This window comes from Oryza brachyantha, chromosome 3, assembly GCF_000231095.2.
Source record: "Oryza brachyantha chromosome 3, ObraRS2, whole genome shotgun sequence".
Classification (NCBI taxonomy): domain Eukaryota; kingdom Viridiplantae; phylum Streptophyta; class Magnoliopsida; order Poales; family Poaceae; genus Oryza; species Oryza brachyantha.
Genome location: NC_023165.2, coordinates 13,545,556 through 13,562,620, shown reverse-complemented (window position 1 = coordinate 13,562,620; position 17,065 = coordinate 13,545,556). Strand labels below are relative to the sequence as shown.

Sequence of the window (17,065 nt, the reverse complement as noted above, 5' to 3'; positions counted from 1 at the left end):
GACAAGGGAAACTTTTCTCCAAATTTCATGTGCCCTTTTCCTCCGATCCAAAGGAATGAATAGTAAATAAGTCATATAAGAATTGAATCCTTCAATTTTGTTCTAAAATTTCTACAATTCAAACGAGGCCTTAGAGTTGGGTATTTCTAACTGTACACATCCATATAGCTTGATCTATGATCAAATTGATCCATATAATCCACATCACTGATGTACTATTACTTAATTATTAACTATTATAAACTTAAAAATGAACTTAATTATATAAAGTCTTAAAAAAAGTATCGTGTAGCGACTTGATAAATGTGTTTATGGAGGACGACGGAGTAGCTTAGCCAATGAGCCAAAAAGAACGGGCCTACGGCCGTTCATTTTTAGACTTATTTGCCGGCTTATAAGTTAAAAGCCTAAGTTTTAAAAGCCACAGGATGACCTTACACTAAGCCAAAAACCAGACTTGTGAAGTTTTGTGGGCTTATGTAAACTAGAATTATGACTCCATACTTGAACTTAAAAACAACCAATATAAACAAAAAGGCTCAAGACTAAGGGACCCTTTGAATCACATGAATAAAAAAACGGAGAAATAGGAAAAATATATGATTCTAACAGGAATGTGGGTGTAAAACAGATGATTGCAAAACACAGTAAAAATGTAGAAATGACCATTTGATTGAACCACAAGAAAAACATAGGAATTTGAGGAGAGATATAGACTCAAAGGATTTTTTCCATGATGTTCAATCTCTTGTTAAATTTTCTCCAAAACTTGTATGTGAAGATGCATTCCGTAGGAATTTTATAGGATTTTATAAGGTTCATTCCTTTGATTTAAAGGTCTTTGTAGAAAAAATTCCTATAAAAATAAAATCCTCTAAAATTCTAATAAAATTTCTTTGAATCAAAGGCGCCTAAACAATAAGTCTAAATTGGAACCAACCGAATCTATAAGAGCATGTATAATAGGGTGACATAGGCAAAGTATAATAGCTATCATATCAGGTTGACTTGAAGAAGGGAGAAGAGATCGTGTGGTGATCTTTTGTTGATGAAAGTTTATCTAATTCTTATAGCTATTTAATAATATAAATAATAGAATTAAATAGTAAAAAATAAAAATCTATTTTAGAAATCTGAGATGGTGAACTACCATAAAGAGTTCTTTTTAAAAAATAATCGTTTAGAAATTTAGAAAATGTATATGCAAAAAATGAGAAAAAACTAAAAAAAATTGGTGTATACTAACGCAGTTGAAATAAACGAGTTGTAGATCTGCAGCCATGATACTTAAGAGCTCTATGAGAGAACGATCCGGTTAGGGTATTTTTAGCATATATGAGTATTCATGCCATATATGAGTATTCATGCTTACCTGTTATATGGGTATACTGTTAAATTGACCGTGAATGATGTGATAAATTTTAAAGATAACAGTAAGTTATACTGTTGATCTCGCTCTAAGTACAACATAAATGCTCATTAAACGAAAGTGTGCAGATGTTCATTAAATGGACTGGTGTTGAACTAGGCAGGGAGATAATTTTAATCCCAGAACGTGAGTTGAGTGTTGGCTAAATATTTTTAGAGTAGGCATATGCACATTATACGAATATTGTTAATTTACTTGAGAACTTTTAACATAACAACTGTTCATAGATGGTGTTTGGATAAAAGAGGGGACGTTCCCTGAGCTTAAAAAAATCATTCCCGATTTAGCGGCTGAGGGTGAGGAGAGGAAACAGAGGGGGAAAAAAAATGTGGACCCCACCCCCGGGCGTAATCCGGTCCCACCGATAGCAGCAGATATTATTAACTGCCACGTGTCGCCCGGGGCGCGGGCCTCCACGTGGAAAAGCAACCATGCCACGCTGGATAAAAGAGAAACCGAAGGCTCCCCTCCTCCTCCATTCCCCTCCTCTCCGCCGGCCACCGCGAGGGTTCACCGGAATCTCCTCCTCCTCCTCCTCCTCGTCGACGCGGCCGAGGAAGAAGGGCGAAGTTCTTGAGCTGCCGCCGCGCACCTGACCCGCAGCCTGCGCCTGGGATGGATCAGCCGCCGGGACTAGCGGTAACCCTTTCGATCGACTCCCTGCTTCTCCTCTGGTTCGTTGGTTCGTCCTCTCCTCGCATGGACGGGGCGGGGCTCGAGCCATCGTGTCTTCCCGTCTGGGGCTGGGGTTTGGTACCCTCTGCTTGTGAGGCTAGCCTGTAATCCGAGGATTAGCCTGCCTGCCTGCCTGCCCGGCGCCATGAGCGTCGCGGCGGCGGTGATTTCGTCTGTTCGGGGTTCCATGGGCGACGCGCGTGGATGAGGTTCAGGTCGGTCGGTCGGAGGGCGCAGGAGCGGGCGGGGGCGAGACGGGAGAGGGTTTGGATCCTCCGTTTGAACTGATGTCCCTGCGTTTACTTAACCTGTTTCTTCCTGAATCATCGGGGAGAGGAGCGGAGCGCTTTCATGGCGTGGAAGAGCGTGGGACGCTCGCGTTCGTGACGGCGCGTGTTCTGCTTGAGCACACTGCCGGTTTGCTGCCATGCCATAGCTGTACTTCTGGACATGCTCTCCTTTTGTTTAGGCCTCGGTTTGGAAGAATTTTAACCCATGGGAAGAGGAATGCATGCACTCGCAAATCCATAAGAATTTTTCAAAGAGGTTGGAGTGGACATAAAATTTTCTTTGTTTCCTCTCTACCACTTGTAGGAAAGAAAAGTTTCCTTTCGTTTTCATGCACTTCGTTCCTGCGAACCCGAACGATACTCGTAGGAATCATTTCTTAGGAGTCCAAATCCTTTGTTTTTCCATAGGAATCTAAATGAGTTTTGTGCCGGAGTGAGATCACACGCATGTTCATGGGAACTATATATATGGCCATGTATTGTTCGTGTGGCTTTGTGTTTAAGACACAATACAAGCATAATGAATCGGCTACAAAGTGGAGTAGTGTGGATGACACCGTCGACATGGTGTCTACCTAGGAGGCCGTACTGGCTTGAAGCTGGAAATATTACCCTTCCTTTACCTTGTGGGCGTGGACATGAACATGAGGACATCAATTAGTTATAGTAGTAAGTATGAGGAAAGATGGGTCACAAAATTCCGTAAGGGAAAAAGGGATATTGACTTCAGGTAGCATTTAATAAATGGTGGCAAAGATGCTAATCGAGTATTTAGCTTCATTGATGAATGGAAGATCTTTTACCTGGAATGAGGTTTGCATACGTGCTCCATCATTCCCAGTAGTTTTCTACCCCCAAAATTATTCAAATTATGACTGTTCTGCAACTTACTCCTTTAATCTTGAAAGTTTCAATAGAAACGCTGCATATGTCATGCATATTCCAGTTGTTTTCTGTTGCACAGATGGTTTTTGTCGTTGACTTAACATCTTGTTGCATCCTTTGTTGATACTACTCCAGCCTCCAGTAGTTAGTTGATCATGTTAGTAATGACACTACAATCTTGCTTTCTTAGTAAAATCTTTTCATTCTAAAAACCAGGCATGACTTCAATGTTTGCCATGAAGAAGTTTGCAAAACTAGGCAAAAAGGACAAATGTGATATGTTCCTTTGAGCTGTCTCATCTAATTGCCTTTCTATGATCTTGGGTACTGAAGTTTCTGGCAATGGCATTACATTTCTCATTGTCTATATAAATCTTGGCATGATTTCAGTTGAGGAATCAAATACGGATGTACCTGTGTTCCTTAGATCATGGCATATTTGTATTGTCCTGCATCCCTGCTCGTTTTACCATCTTATGTGTACTATGTGTGCTCTTTCCAGTGACAAAAGGGTAGCAGAATGATGGGCAGACTACCGTTCAGTACTTCGCTTCTTTAGGAATCAAGTTAATTGTTTTATTCCTGTTTTTTCTTCCACCAGGACATAACGAGCGCTGGTTCATCAAATGGATGGACGGATGAAAAGCACATGCTATATATTAGTTCATTGGAGGAATCATTTGTTACCCAACTGTATGATGGTAAAGTCAACTCAAAGGCGGTGTTCTGCCGATCTTCAAGTGTATGGGGGCACGGTATGTGCAATGAAAATCGTACAGATAACATAGTTGCTCAGGTATGGGCAAGACTGGGCCTTCCTCCATAGCCATAGCAATATGAAAGGTCGCGATGTGTGAAAATTTTCTCTCTTAATGAAAACATTAGGAATTCTGGGGGTTGGATGAGGTTGACGGAGCTGCATCGAGAGCATCACAAACTAAGCATATCGGATCAACTTCATGTTATGGCCATCAGGAAGATAGCAAATCCTATTTTATGGGTGATGATGCATCAACTACTGAGCCAAGACAAGAAAGAATCAGTTACCGTGCAAAACGAAATAGCCATGGATTGTGTTCTGCTTCCAGTTTCCACTGGCATGGGCAATCTTCTTCTTGGATAACAGGTAGGTAACCTTTGCCTTCTCCATTTCTGCAAATAATGCTTTTTAATTTTTTTCAGTGAAAGAAAAAAGACAAGAGTATTTTCATAGGAAAAACTGCAATGTGTTTCATCAAAAGCTAACAAAGATAAAGATATTTTGCCTTTTCAGAAGTCTTATTGGTGAGCTGTAGTATATCAGTTTCTTAGATGGCCAATTAGATTCATGATAGGATTAAGCTGGTACATTTTGTCACAACAGTTACTGGATCTGTTTCAGTGAAGAAGTATATTAAGCAGTAGTAATGCCAGTAAGCGTATGTAAGCCAGCCCATTATTAGCCCAGCACACCATTTTGCTCTCATTTGTACTTCTCACCAGCAGCTTACCAGAGATATGTGCCGTTGTCTTTCTTCAGAGTTATCAGACCAAAACTTCAGCGATGAGGAGACTGAAATTAGAAGGGAACAAACCGTAGCATGCAGCAACAAGAGACTGAAACATGCTCCTCCTGGTACAAACATGGTAATGGAACTTGTGTCTTTTCCTCTTGTCCCTGGCTTTATAAATGAACAAATTCTAACATGTTTAAATATATGGTATGCATTAGGTTGCGTCACCTGGAAACGCAAATTTAGAAGGATATTACAGTGGCAGCTCATCAGATCTCGACATTGGATTACTGTACGCAGAAACTGCTTCACCATCGTGGAAATCCCAGGGACAGAGGACTTGGTCCGTGTGAGGTTTAGAACTGAGCAGCTAAGCTGCACAAATTTTTAACAAGAAAAATGGTAGCGGCGGTTGTTTTGGTAAATGCAGCATGGCTTCTTTGTGTAGAAATGATGTAGCTGATTCGACACAGTTTTGTAATAAGGTTTGGTGAAAGGCAACGCCATAGGTACCGCTTCCAACAAGCACAACCATGATCACAACATATTCAATTTCAGGTTTCACTAGCTACACTGGAACATCAGCTGGGGCCTGGGACTCTTCCCTGTTGTTGTATATACTTGTATGCTGTGCTATGAAAGAAATTGTTTCAGAAAGTCCATTTTGCCATCTGGTCGGGTTGATTTCCAAATTCCCAACCACCTTTATGTGTGTCAGCAAGACAGCAAAATACACACCTCAGGTACATGCTGAGAAAAAGAACATCGCTATGACCAAAAAGGTGAAAAATATACCTTATAAACAAAGAGTAAATTTCATACTCTGCTATATATTTTGACCAAAGTTTCTCAATGGCCTATGGCTAAACCAACATTTTCACTTACACCACACATATCTTAGCACTTTTTTTTGGCAGTTTAGATTATAGTTGAGCACATAACACGAATATGTGAGAAAAGTTATTTCAAACCATTATTTTTAGTGGTTCACAGTATTAAGATATACTACCTCCATCCCTAAACGTTCGACGCCGTTGACTTTTTTATACATGTTTGACTATTCGTTTTATTCAATTTTTTAAAAAATATATAAAGTTATATATGTGCATAAAAGTATATTCAACAATAAATGAAATGATATAAAAATAATTAATAATTATGTAAATTTTTTGAATAAAACGAATAGTTAAACGTAAATAAAAAAAATCAACGGTGTCAAATATTTAGAAACAGAGAGATCACATGCTCTTTAGTAAACCAAAGAACAATTTTCTCAGTATATCACAAAACAGTGAGGTGTATGTCTTAAAAGGATGCAAAATAATCTAGTCGTGCAAATGAACAAAAATGACATAAATTGAGCTAGTCGATCAGATACAAATCGCACTAACAAGAATGAACAAAACCTATTTTGTTTCTTTTTTTATATATCCCTGTGTTAACAACAAAGTTCTCTGGGCTTACCCTCGTTCCATACCGCAAACTAGTGCAAAGATATGTGGTGTTAAAAGTAATAACATTGGCTGATCTCTAGTTTATTATGAAACTTTGGTCAAAAATATATGGTCCAATGTGAAACTAACTCAAAAATAAAAATAGAACACAATGTAAGCACATGATTCAAAATATAAAATGGGGACATGGACACATTCACAAGGCATGTTTCCTCCCCTATTATATATATAATAGGCACCTCCAAGGCTGTTTAAACCTCCAGAGTCCGGCAAAAAGAAAAATTAAGAATAGTATTAACAATTCAGATAGTATTAACAATTCAGATAACACACCATCGACTTACACAATAGCACATTTGGAAGGTTGACTATATAGTGTGACACTGCAACCACATCCCTTTTTCTTCTCTATAAAAGACAATGAACCAAAAATAGATAAATGATCAGCACAGGCTATATAATCGCCAACGGAACAAAAAGGATAGACAGACATGGTGCGAGAACACATTTCAAGTGTCTCCGATGCAAAGATGCTCGAGTCGAGCTGGTGTAGTCTCCTTCACGCAGGTTTTTGCGAAAAGCATTTGTGCTCTAACCAGATGGGGCATGGCCACTTGCTGATGATGATTTTGCAACATAGATCTGCTTCATCCTACCAGTGCCCAAGTTCTTGTCTGAACCAGAATTTTGAGGCCTTCCCTGGTATCCGGAACGGCGGTGCCATTCATTGTTGGCTCCAGTCTTTTGGGCCACCCGAGGCCGACGATCTTGACTATTAGCTTGATGTTGGTACTGTTGACCCGATGATGATGAAGACTGGTGGGGCTTGGAAGGCATGCTGGCAACCTGACTTCCATTTGAGTTGCTGGTCACCCCTGCAGCAACCCCAGGGTTAACATTTGGTGTGTTCGACCTACCCATAACTTTGGCACTGGTTGGGACTTCATTGCTGATCATGCCTGCCCGAGCAAACGAAGGCTGAACAGTTTGACCATTTGAACTGCTGGAGGCTGGTTGTTCAACAAGACCTATCTCATTTGTGAACTGAGGGGAGCTCTTGCTGTTATCTGCTTGAACAACTGACGCGGAAGGCTCCTGAAACCGGTTACTTGTACTCGCCTTGTTGTCCACTTGGATGTTATGAACAAACTGCGGTGCAGCTGTGCCGTCCATCGGATGCTGCTGTAGCGGCACTGATAATGGGACAGTGTGTAGTGGTGCTACAGGCATATGTGGCCAACAAGGTTGCATCTGTATGTCTGTTGATGACTGGAATGGCAATGTGCTGAGAGTTAGCTCTACCGCAAATGGAAAAGGTCAAGTGGTATTAAAAAAAGGATGCATGAATTTCACCACGTGTACCAAACGATTACAATAGTAAAAGTTCCATTTTTCAAATTATTGACAATGGCTATGTAAATTATCTAACCATCAAACACATAAGACATAAGACACTTTTTTCTTGCAATAAAGAGCAAAGTAGAAGGGAATATAAAGGTGACAGGTGACGATAAATCTCGATGTAATAATTATGCAGCATACGCTTTAAACTCCCAATAATGTGACATGCTTTCAACTCTCAATAATGTATATTCTTATGTAATGGTCACACACAAGCTTAAAGCTCAGTTCTATATGCATGTCATACCTGGAATGGAGCAATATCGAACATGGTCAGTGGAGACGGAATCGGCATGATAGAGGTTGGGCGTAGATGTTGGACTGGAGTAGGAACACTGGGCGAGCTTACTTGACCAGGTACCATATTTTGGTTGCTTGGATCACTCTGGCTAACACCAACAACCGAAGGTCCTTGGTTTTGCTTCCAGTCAGGCTGCTTGTCACCAGGAATATAAGTGGTTCCCATGAAACCAAGTCCCATTTGGCTAAACTGCCCTACTGGAGCAAAGTGGTTATAAACCACCATATGTGGAGGACCTTGTACGCCTGGTATCCCTCCAGGACTAATGAAAGGACCAGTAAACCCAGTTGGAGGACGATAGAATGACTCAACTCCAGAATGGCATTGTGGCCAAGCTCCCAATGGTGCTGAAGGTAAAGCATTACTTCTTTGAGGCTGCTGACCCTGAGAACCAGCACATTCATCACTTGGTCCAAATGCAAATATCTGACCTCCTAACATCGTGTTCATCTCAAAGCAGGAAAAGTGGGATGGCTGTGCACCAGGAAATTGAGAAAGCATTGGCCCTGATGCCTGTGGACTGGGCAAAGGGTGCCACAGGGACATTGATGGAGTATCAACTGACAAGTCTGCTGGAAGAGCAACGCTGAGTGGTTCATCTGTGGATGATTGACCTGCACCTGCCTCAGTTTTATCAAAATAAATCTACAGATACATCTGCATGCAGAGGCTAAATTTTCAATTCAAATAACTAACAGCCGAAAAATCATACCTCCTGATGTTAATCCAGCTAGATCCTTATTCCCAAAGCTTTTGTTGTCTGAAGCAGAAGCTGTCATTGCATCAGCTCCAGATCCAACTATCTCATCAGTGCTAATAGCTGCAACAGCCACAGCAGAGGCAGCCGCTTCAGCCTCAGCTTCAGCTTCAACATCATTGGAATTTGGAGATGATTCCTTTGCAGCACCCATCTCCTTATCAAACAAAATAGCGGTACTATTGCTATCACCAGCCAAGGTGCGATCAATTTTCATATCAGGCCTAGATGAACCTGGAGGGCCAAGCCCACTTGTAATAGTTCGGTTGACTGGAGGCAGTACAGTTGGTGAGGTAACTGCTCCTGAATATTGTTTTTTATTTCATCGTCATCAGTCAAGACTCAAGAAGCAGGAAACATTGTATACAGGTAATACAAAGTGCATACCAAACTGAATCTTCTCCCCGGCCAGAAGGGAATTGATAGGGCTAGCAGATGAAGGGAATGCTTTTTCAGAAGCTACTGTGGGAGATGAAGCATTGATTGGTTCCAAAGAAAAGCCAGAACTAGCTTGTTCAAACTTCCCTGGTTTCATAGCTTCTTCAAGTTGAGTTTGAGTTAATGGCATAACCTGCACACACAAGTGGTAAAAAAATTATATTGCATACACCATAATTATATGTTGCCCACATTTTACTAAGAGCCTGAGCATATAATGCAAGTATGCAAAAGACAAACAAGCAAAAATATTTTTCAGAAGATTCTTTTGCCATCACTTTGCTAGTGTAGTTCTCGTTTTTGCTAGTTCCACTGAATTCGGTTGAGTTAATGTGCATTAACCAGATTTGGGATATCAGATTTTTCTAAGGCAATTATATCCCTGGTTTGCCGTGGCATCACCACCTTGGTTTTCTGTGCTCTCGTCACCTTCTGTTCATCTGTGATGCCTGTTCTTGGTGCAAGATGTCCTAGTCCGGCTTTGGCCATCTTAAGATCAAGAAGAAAAGCCTCATTTTACCTCTGTACACATCCATGGAGAACAACAAAAGAAACAAAACCAATAGCAAGAGATCATGTGGCAGTAAGGGATATGTCAGCACAGGAGGCATCATTGGAGACAGTAGTTGGGGAGGAGGGCAGAGAGTATTCCAGATTTCCGGTACTGACACAACTGCCATAACTAAGCACACATATGGACGGGTAAAACTAATCATCTCTCTACAGTTATATGGAAAAAGAATGAGCATGCCGTCTCTTAATGGCAACAAGAAAATTTTCACAAACCGAGATGCAAAGGCTTTACTCAAATATTCATAGAGAAATCAGTATTATTTTAAAAAAAAACTTTGCACCTTCAAGTCTTTAACACAAGGCGGAAAATTGGTGTTTTTACAATTAGGGACTACTAAGCGCATCATCTTATCAACAGGACATTCGTCAATGGTATTTCTTAGACTTAGACGTTTGTCAATGGCATTTTTTAGATTTTCCAAAGGCATGAAGATAGTCAAAATATGTTTTTATTTTTGAGCAAGCATTTTCCTCTAGCTCTACGGCTGCATCTGAATCATTTGTACACAAAATACCAAAGATGGTCTAGCTTGCATAAATGCAAACAAAGTTAAGCATCACGAGGTTTTAGACGTGAATAAACTGTATTGTTCTCACATAACATACAGCTACCATAGTGTTGTCTGCATCATTCAGCATATGAATTGAAGCCAGCACAAACAACATAAATATAGGTTCCAAAATCAATATATACACTGAAATTCAGAACTAATTATTTCCAGAAAATTACTGTTCTCATTTCAACTAAAAGATATTAATTGAAACAAATGAAGTGACTATCAACAACTGGAAGCAATGTGTGTTCCTACAAAAGGAATGTGACACACCATATCAACATGAGTATGAGTATGAAAAACAAATCTACCTGCTGGTTTAGTTGTGAATTATCCCAGGCGCCCATGTTAAATGGACTGCTAATGGGCATCGTTTTATTGTTGTCTGCAGATAGGCCTGCCACGAGTTTTACAGCAGCACTAGAATTGACCACATCTGAGGATGGATGACTTTGGATAGGCCTGTAAAGGTTTTGTGAATAAAAAAGCTCTAGAATCCTGATAAATAAATAACATAAACATGATTAAGCAACATACTTCTTCGCATAGTAGTTTGTATGAGATTCTGTGTTGACCAAAGGTGGCCCTATGGGTGTCATGGAAGCTTTATCACCCTTCAGTGTAACCGATGTTTCAGCAGGGTCAATGACTCTGCCTTCAACGGCCATAAGAGAATCCAAAGAAACATTCTTTACAGGTTCTGCCAAAGAAACCGTTCCCTTGTTCAAATTTGGGCTACTGGTGCTGTGCAGAGAAACTTGATGCTGTTTGCGGGGAGCCTGGTTCAACCAATACCAAAGCATTAGTTTTAGGAAGACAACAATTATTATAAGGTACAAGTTCAAGCATATCAAAGATGAAAATTGGGCACCTTTGCTATCCTCATCTTGGATCTATTTTCTTTCTCCCTCTGCTCTCTCCTGACACTCATGATCTGCCTCTTAGACCTTACTTCGATGAAACCATCTGCATCAACAGGGACTTCAATGCCCTGCTGCCTAACAACTCGTGCAACTCCTGCCTGTGATGAAGCATTAACATCTTCTTCAGGGATAGCACCTGCTCTAGATTTCTTGTTCCCACCATGAGATCTCTCATAGGATGGAGCCTTGTGTGTACTTCTCTCTGTCTTACTGTAATAATTAGCACATGTCGATGAAGTAACTGCAGTAAGATCACTTGTTTCATTAACCCTAAATGACTTTTCACCTTCCCTTCTGTTTGCATTTCTCAAAGAAATTTCTCTTGATGTTCCATTGGGATATGGCTTCTCGTTCTGCTCACTATGACTAAATGGTTCATCTTGAATCTGGTGCTTATCAACATTTTCCCGAACTCTACACTCGGTTCTTCTTATGTTCCTACGAGTCCTCCTCTGGAATCCTCTTGAATCCTTATTAGAATGGTCAACAACTGAACTCGCTGACCTTGTACTGGGTTCCTTGACAGCATAACCATATTTTCTCCCGCGTCCACCAGGTACAGCACCTGGAGTCTTTGTACCACTTACAACTTTTGCGTCTGAATTAACTTGAGAAGATTCTCTGTTGTTAGAAGTCGGTTTGTAATTCCTCTTCAGAGAGATATCATGATTCCTATGACTTTCGGGTTTTGAAGATCTGTCCAGCAGGCTGTGAAATCCCTCTGCATCAACCATCTGGTTGATCGCAGGTGTATTAAGATTCTGTGAATCTGAATGCTGAAACAAAAAAGGATGTTTGGCTGAAGGGATATTCTGGTGAATGTGTTGATTTATTTCATTTGGGAGACCACTTGAAGCATACTGATTCAACATATAAGGAGCTGGCATAGATGAATGAATTGAGGGCATCGGTTGAGAAACCGGTTGAACATTCTGGGCAATGGGGCGCACATACCTCAACTGGCCAAACTGGAACAATGGAGCTGGTGAAGGGTGCATTTGAGATAATGATGGGTTTATCTGGTTGTGGAGGTTTATAGGCATTTGTATGGAACCAATCTGAATGGCTGGAACAGGAGTTGGTATCAAAGAGGGCCCAGAAAATAAACCAAACTGGAGATTAACAGGGACCTCACTCCGGCCATTTACTACTGAAGCTGGTGGCGCGACAGGATCTGTGGAAGGCGTCTGAGGTAACTTGGAGCCTGGCACAGATGCTACTAAGCTATTGGATGGCTCACCGTTAGTTTCAACTGTCAATGCATTTATTTGATCAAGAGTCAAGTTCTGCAGTGCCTTCTCTGCTTCAGTAACAAAGTCAGAAGGGCAAACAGAACCACTGCCCACCTGCTGCTCCATGACACCAGAATGTGTGTTCTTCATGGATATTAACTCAAGCTCAGGGTTTGGGGGTATTTCAACCTGTACACCCTCATCAAATCCAAGTATAACAGGTTCCAGTTCTACATGTGAACTAGGCACAAATTCATCGTCCAAGTCAAGATTTTCATCATCACCTTCATTGATTTCATCTTCCTGGTAGCTATTGCTTTCTTCATCATACTCGTCTTGCTTTTGACGATCTTCATTATTTCCACTTGGCCATTCATCATCCTCCAAGTGAGAAACTGTGCTTGAGGTATTGATTCTGCTTGTGTTGGCTGCATCTAAGGTTGAAGCTGCATGGTCAATGTCAGACATCACAGTTCGATCACCATCAGCGGAAGTTGGCAATGCAGGTGAATCACCAGAAACATCCATCTCATCATGTGAAACATGTGGAGGTGAACTAGGAGGGCTTGAAACTGACAGAGAAGATTGCGAGCCCAATATAGTATTCTCCCTATCCCCACTTTGTTGTTCATCAAGAGCAACGCCTTCCACTGATGTTCCATGCTGGTGAGATGCTTCTTGGTATACACGTGCATATTCACTCACCGTACTATGTTCTTCCCTACTGGAACTCCCTCTCAACCCACTTTCCATGAAAGAGGAATTGGCATGTTGAGTGGAAGAACCAATCATACTTCTAACCACAGCTGGAGGTGGGGGTACACGTGGTTGCCGCATCGAGTAACGGGGTCTTGTAAAAGGGAACTCACTATCCTCAGAGCTCTGAAACATCTTCTCTCCTTTGAGACCATTGGGACTCTCATGTGAACTACTTGGCAGCCAAGCTGAATCTCCAAATCTGTCACTACTAAAAAAGTCAGTGTCAAAGTCAGTCTGCTTGTCAAACCTATCGTTCTCCCTTGGTGCATCCCACCTTGGAACCCTTCCATGACGGTAGTCTTCTGATGCCCATGGTGAATCATTAGTTCGGCCTCTTGAAGATGGCCTGACTGTCACAGTTGCAAATCCATCATAAGAATCTTTCTTAGAGTAACTTCCCCTCCTTGCAGTGAAATTTTCACGCCGTGGACTGTAGTGAGCACTTTCCTGATCTTGAAATGAAGTTCTTCCACTAAAATGTGCATGCTCTCTGTCAACAAACGAAGAGTGTCCATCTCTCAAAGTGTGCACTCTTGGAACTGCATCATTGTACCGGTTGTTACTAGAGGACTCTGACGATGCAGAGGTATTGATGCGCTCACCCATTCTATCAAAATCATGACTGTCGTCAGTATTAGCAGATTGTAGCACATCTTTGTCCTTCAAAGCTCCAGGCAAAAGTCCATCATTGATACATGAAGCAATATTCCCATCCCTAGTGTTTGATTCTGCTTGTCGTCTAGCAATCCTTGCCTCCAACTCTAGGAGTTTTTTGCGTGCACCCTCTCTGCGCCGCTCCTCCTCCATAGTGGCCTTCTTTTTCTCCTCCTCCCTAGCGATTCTCTGCTCCTCAGCTTTTTTAGCAGCTTCCAATCTTTCTTGCTCCGCAAGCCAAGCAGCATGCCTTGCCTCTTCTTCCATCAAACGTTGCCTCTCCTCCTCCTCTCTTATTAGTCTCTCCCTCTCCTCCTCTTGTTTCCTAACAATTTCTCTAGCCCTTGCCTGTTCTTCTATTACCCGTTGCCTTTCTTGCTCCTGTAACCTCAAAATTCTATCAAGCTCTGCCTCAAATGATTCCCTTACTGGGTCATGGAAATCAACTGGTTTGGTTGCTTCCTTTTTCTTCTTTATTGCACTTAAATTAACAGCTGTAATACTATCAAAACCTCCATCCTCAATTAAAGGCTTCATAGGGGTTCCGGTGAGACGCTTCTCCCTGCCAAACTTTGTAGGTGGCTCATTATTTAAAACCCCTTTATTACCAGAGAAAGATTGCACCTTGGAAACAAAACTATTCTGGAAAGAATTCCCCTTGTACCAATTATTTGAAAGGTCACCATATCGTTCACCAGGAGTCTCCCCCGCACGTCCATTTCCATATGGTTCTGCACCATTCAGTCCATATGCACGCATACCTGAATCCCTACTTGTATTCCATGAATCCTTGGAAGCAGCACCATTCATGCTTTCATGATAAGATGATTGCGTAATGGTTCCTCTCCCTGCGCTGAGCGGCCGACCATCTGTCTGTTCTCTATCTTGTTGGATTGATATAGGAGATCGCCACAATGTATCCTGGCCACCCTCTTTGTTGCTAGCAACCAAATCTTTTCCAAAGGGCTCTTTTTTGTAGGGCTCCCTCATGCCTGCGTAAAGGTCACGGCCTGGAACGGCATGCTCACTCCTACCGAATCCCCTCTCCCTACTGTCACGCTCCGGGAGGGTCAACCCTGTATCACGCTCATCATCAGCCCAATCGGAATCATACCTAAGCCGGACAATAGGAAGTGGCCCCAAATCGTTCCTTTGCGCCTTCTCTGCAGATACATGAGCACCAGCACCCGTGCTGCCGGAAGAGGCCAAGGGCTCAGCAGGACGAGAGGGTGTTACCTGCGGCCGCATCCCCAGGGGCATGGGCCGCGTCTCCGGCGTTGATACACGTGCACCATCACTGTCCTTCTGACGCTGCGCAGGTGGCGGAGGCGGCGGAGCGACCGCTGCTCTCAGGGAAGGGAAGTCCTCCCCACGCAAGACGACGGCTTTCTCCGGGAATCCATACGAAGGGGGCCTGGGGCCGCCGCCAGGGAGCGGCACGGAAGCAGGGGGCTTCTCGGCGGCCGGGGCGGGCTTGGTCCACCCGGCAGTGGGCGCACCAGATCGGACCGGGGCGGAGGCAGCTCCGCCGCCCGCGGCCGCGGCGGCGCCATCGAAGCGCTCGTGCTCCTTGCGGAGCGAGGGGAGGTTCAGCGGCGGCGGGACGGAGAGCTTGGGCGGCTGGGGCTTGGCCACGGAGGAGCCACGGGCGCGGGAGAGCACCACCATGCCGCCCCCGCCGCCGCCACCGGACGACCCGGGGGGCCGTGATGGGCGGGCTCCTCCATGGTGCGAGGGCGCGGGCTGGCCGTACGATCGGTTGAGGTTAACGGAGACGAACTTGCCGGGGTGCGACATCGGCGGCTGCGGCGGCCGCGGGGGGCGCGCATGAAACCCTAGCCGCAGCCAAGGTCAGGGGAGCGTCCGGGCCACGCCCCGCGTGGGGGCCCTGGGGTCGTAGGAGGCCGCAAGGGGTAGCGGCGAAGGATGATGAGGAGAAGGAGACGCGCCGCCGAGGAGGAGGCGGCGACGGCGCGGCGGTGGCGTGGGGGATTTGGGGGAGGGTTGGTGTCGGGCCGCAGGAGGAAAGGGAACGAGGGAAGGGAGCCCTAGAGAGAGAGCAGAGAGGAGGGCTGAGACGAGCACTGCGGCACGAATCTCAAAGTTTCTGTTTTTTTTTTCCTTTTTTTACCTTGTAGTTGTTGTTGCTACTGCTCCTGCGGCAGCCCTCGTGCCGGCTGGCCTCAGTTTAGTTCGCAAAAAGGTTTTAAAGAAACATCATATCAAGTTTGATACTCAATTAAAATTTAAAGTATTAAATGTATTTTAATTATAAATAAATTTTAGATTCCGTCTGAAAATCATAAGACGAATCTTTTGAGTCTAATTAATCTATCATTAGTACATGTTGGTTACTGTAACACTTATGGCTAATTACATCCTAATTAGGCTTAAAAGATTCGTCTCACGATCCAACATAACTGTGTAATTAGTTTTAATGTTCATGTATATTTAATGCTTTATTTAGATATTCAAATATTCGATGGGATGTTTTTGCGAAAAGTTTTTGAGAACTAAAAGGGGCCTCAGAGATTTTGGTCTTTCGTACCTGTTGAAGACGTTACTGAAATAAGTTCATTTTTTAGTTTTTTATCCGATGTTTTGACTCTTTATTTTATTTAAAAAAATTTTCAGTTAATATTTCTATTGTTATTAAATGATAAAACATGAATAGTACTTTATCGTGACTAATTTTTTAAGTTTTTATAATTTTTCAAATAAGACAAATGGTCAAACATTATATACAGAAATCGAAAAATGAAGTTATTATGGGGACGGAGGCAGTAGAACTTATAGATTTTGGTTCGACTTCTAGGTAACTTGTGCTTTCCCGGATCTCATTGGCGCTACATCGAGCGGGGTCTGCTTTTCTTCCCTCGCTAGAACAGGCATAGGAATACTCTAACGTCTTCTAAGCGCAGAGTTACCTACAAACGATGGAAGGCCCGCAACAAGATGTCAAATAAGCATAGAGCTCTTAGCATGACATTTAATGCTAGACGTACGTGGTGCCAGACTCTGCCTTGCCACACAACATAGCAAGCAGTAAATGTCAAAGAACCTTTATCTGTCATTCCGTTAGCAAACATGAAAAAAAATAGAAGTGTCCTGTATTGGGGGTCTACTCGGTCTTTTCATCATCTACACCCAAGTTTAGTATGATTGGTAGACGGTGTAGCCCCAAGCTAACAACAACCTATCACCTAACTTCACCAAGAGGTGGGGGCCACTAGTCAAAGGCATAGAG

At 42.8% G+C, this 17,065-nt stretch overlaps 2 protein-coding genes across 3 annotated transcripts; one reads left to right on the top strand and one right to left on the bottom strand.

Annotated features, from left to right (window-relative positions):
* Nucleotides 1-1,849: 1,849 nt before the first annotated feature.
* LOC102706552 (cold-regulated protein 27-like) lies at nt 1,850-5,492 on the top strand. Its single transcript, XM_015835017.2, has 5 exons — nt 1,850-2,068; nt 3,881-4,075; nt 4,165-4,405; nt 4,799-4,905; nt 4,991-5,492. Exons 1-5 carry the CDS (start codon nt 2,045-2,047, stop codon nt 5,123-5,125), a joined length of 702 nt encoding a protein of 233 aa, XP_015690503.1. The 5' UTR covers nt 1,850-2,044; the 3' UTR covers nt 5,126-5,492.
* A 908-nt stretch (nt 5,493-6,400) lies between these two features.
* On the bottom strand, nt 6,401-15,849 carry LOC102713252. 2 transcript variants are annotated; one of them, XM_006650103.3, is made up of 7 exons: nt 11,122-15,849; nt 10,788-11,029; nt 10,562-10,712; nt 9,073-9,256; nt 8,641-8,988; nt 7,875-8,548; nt 6,401-7,495 (listed from the first exon to the last, which is right to left on the bottom strand). In XM_006650103.3, exons 1-7 carry the CDS (start codon nt 15,613-15,615, stop codon nt 6,818-6,820), a joined length of 6,771 nt encoding a protein of 2,256 aa, XP_006650166.3. In that variant the 5' UTR covers nt 15,616-15,849; the 3' UTR covers nt 6,401-6,817. The 2 variants fall into 2 exon arrangements, with proteins under 2 accessions (XP_006650166.3, XP_040377961.1); XM_040522027.1 differs by having other exon boundaries at nt 7,875-8,542.
* Between the last annotated feature and the right edge of the window lie 1,216 nt (nt 15,850-17,065).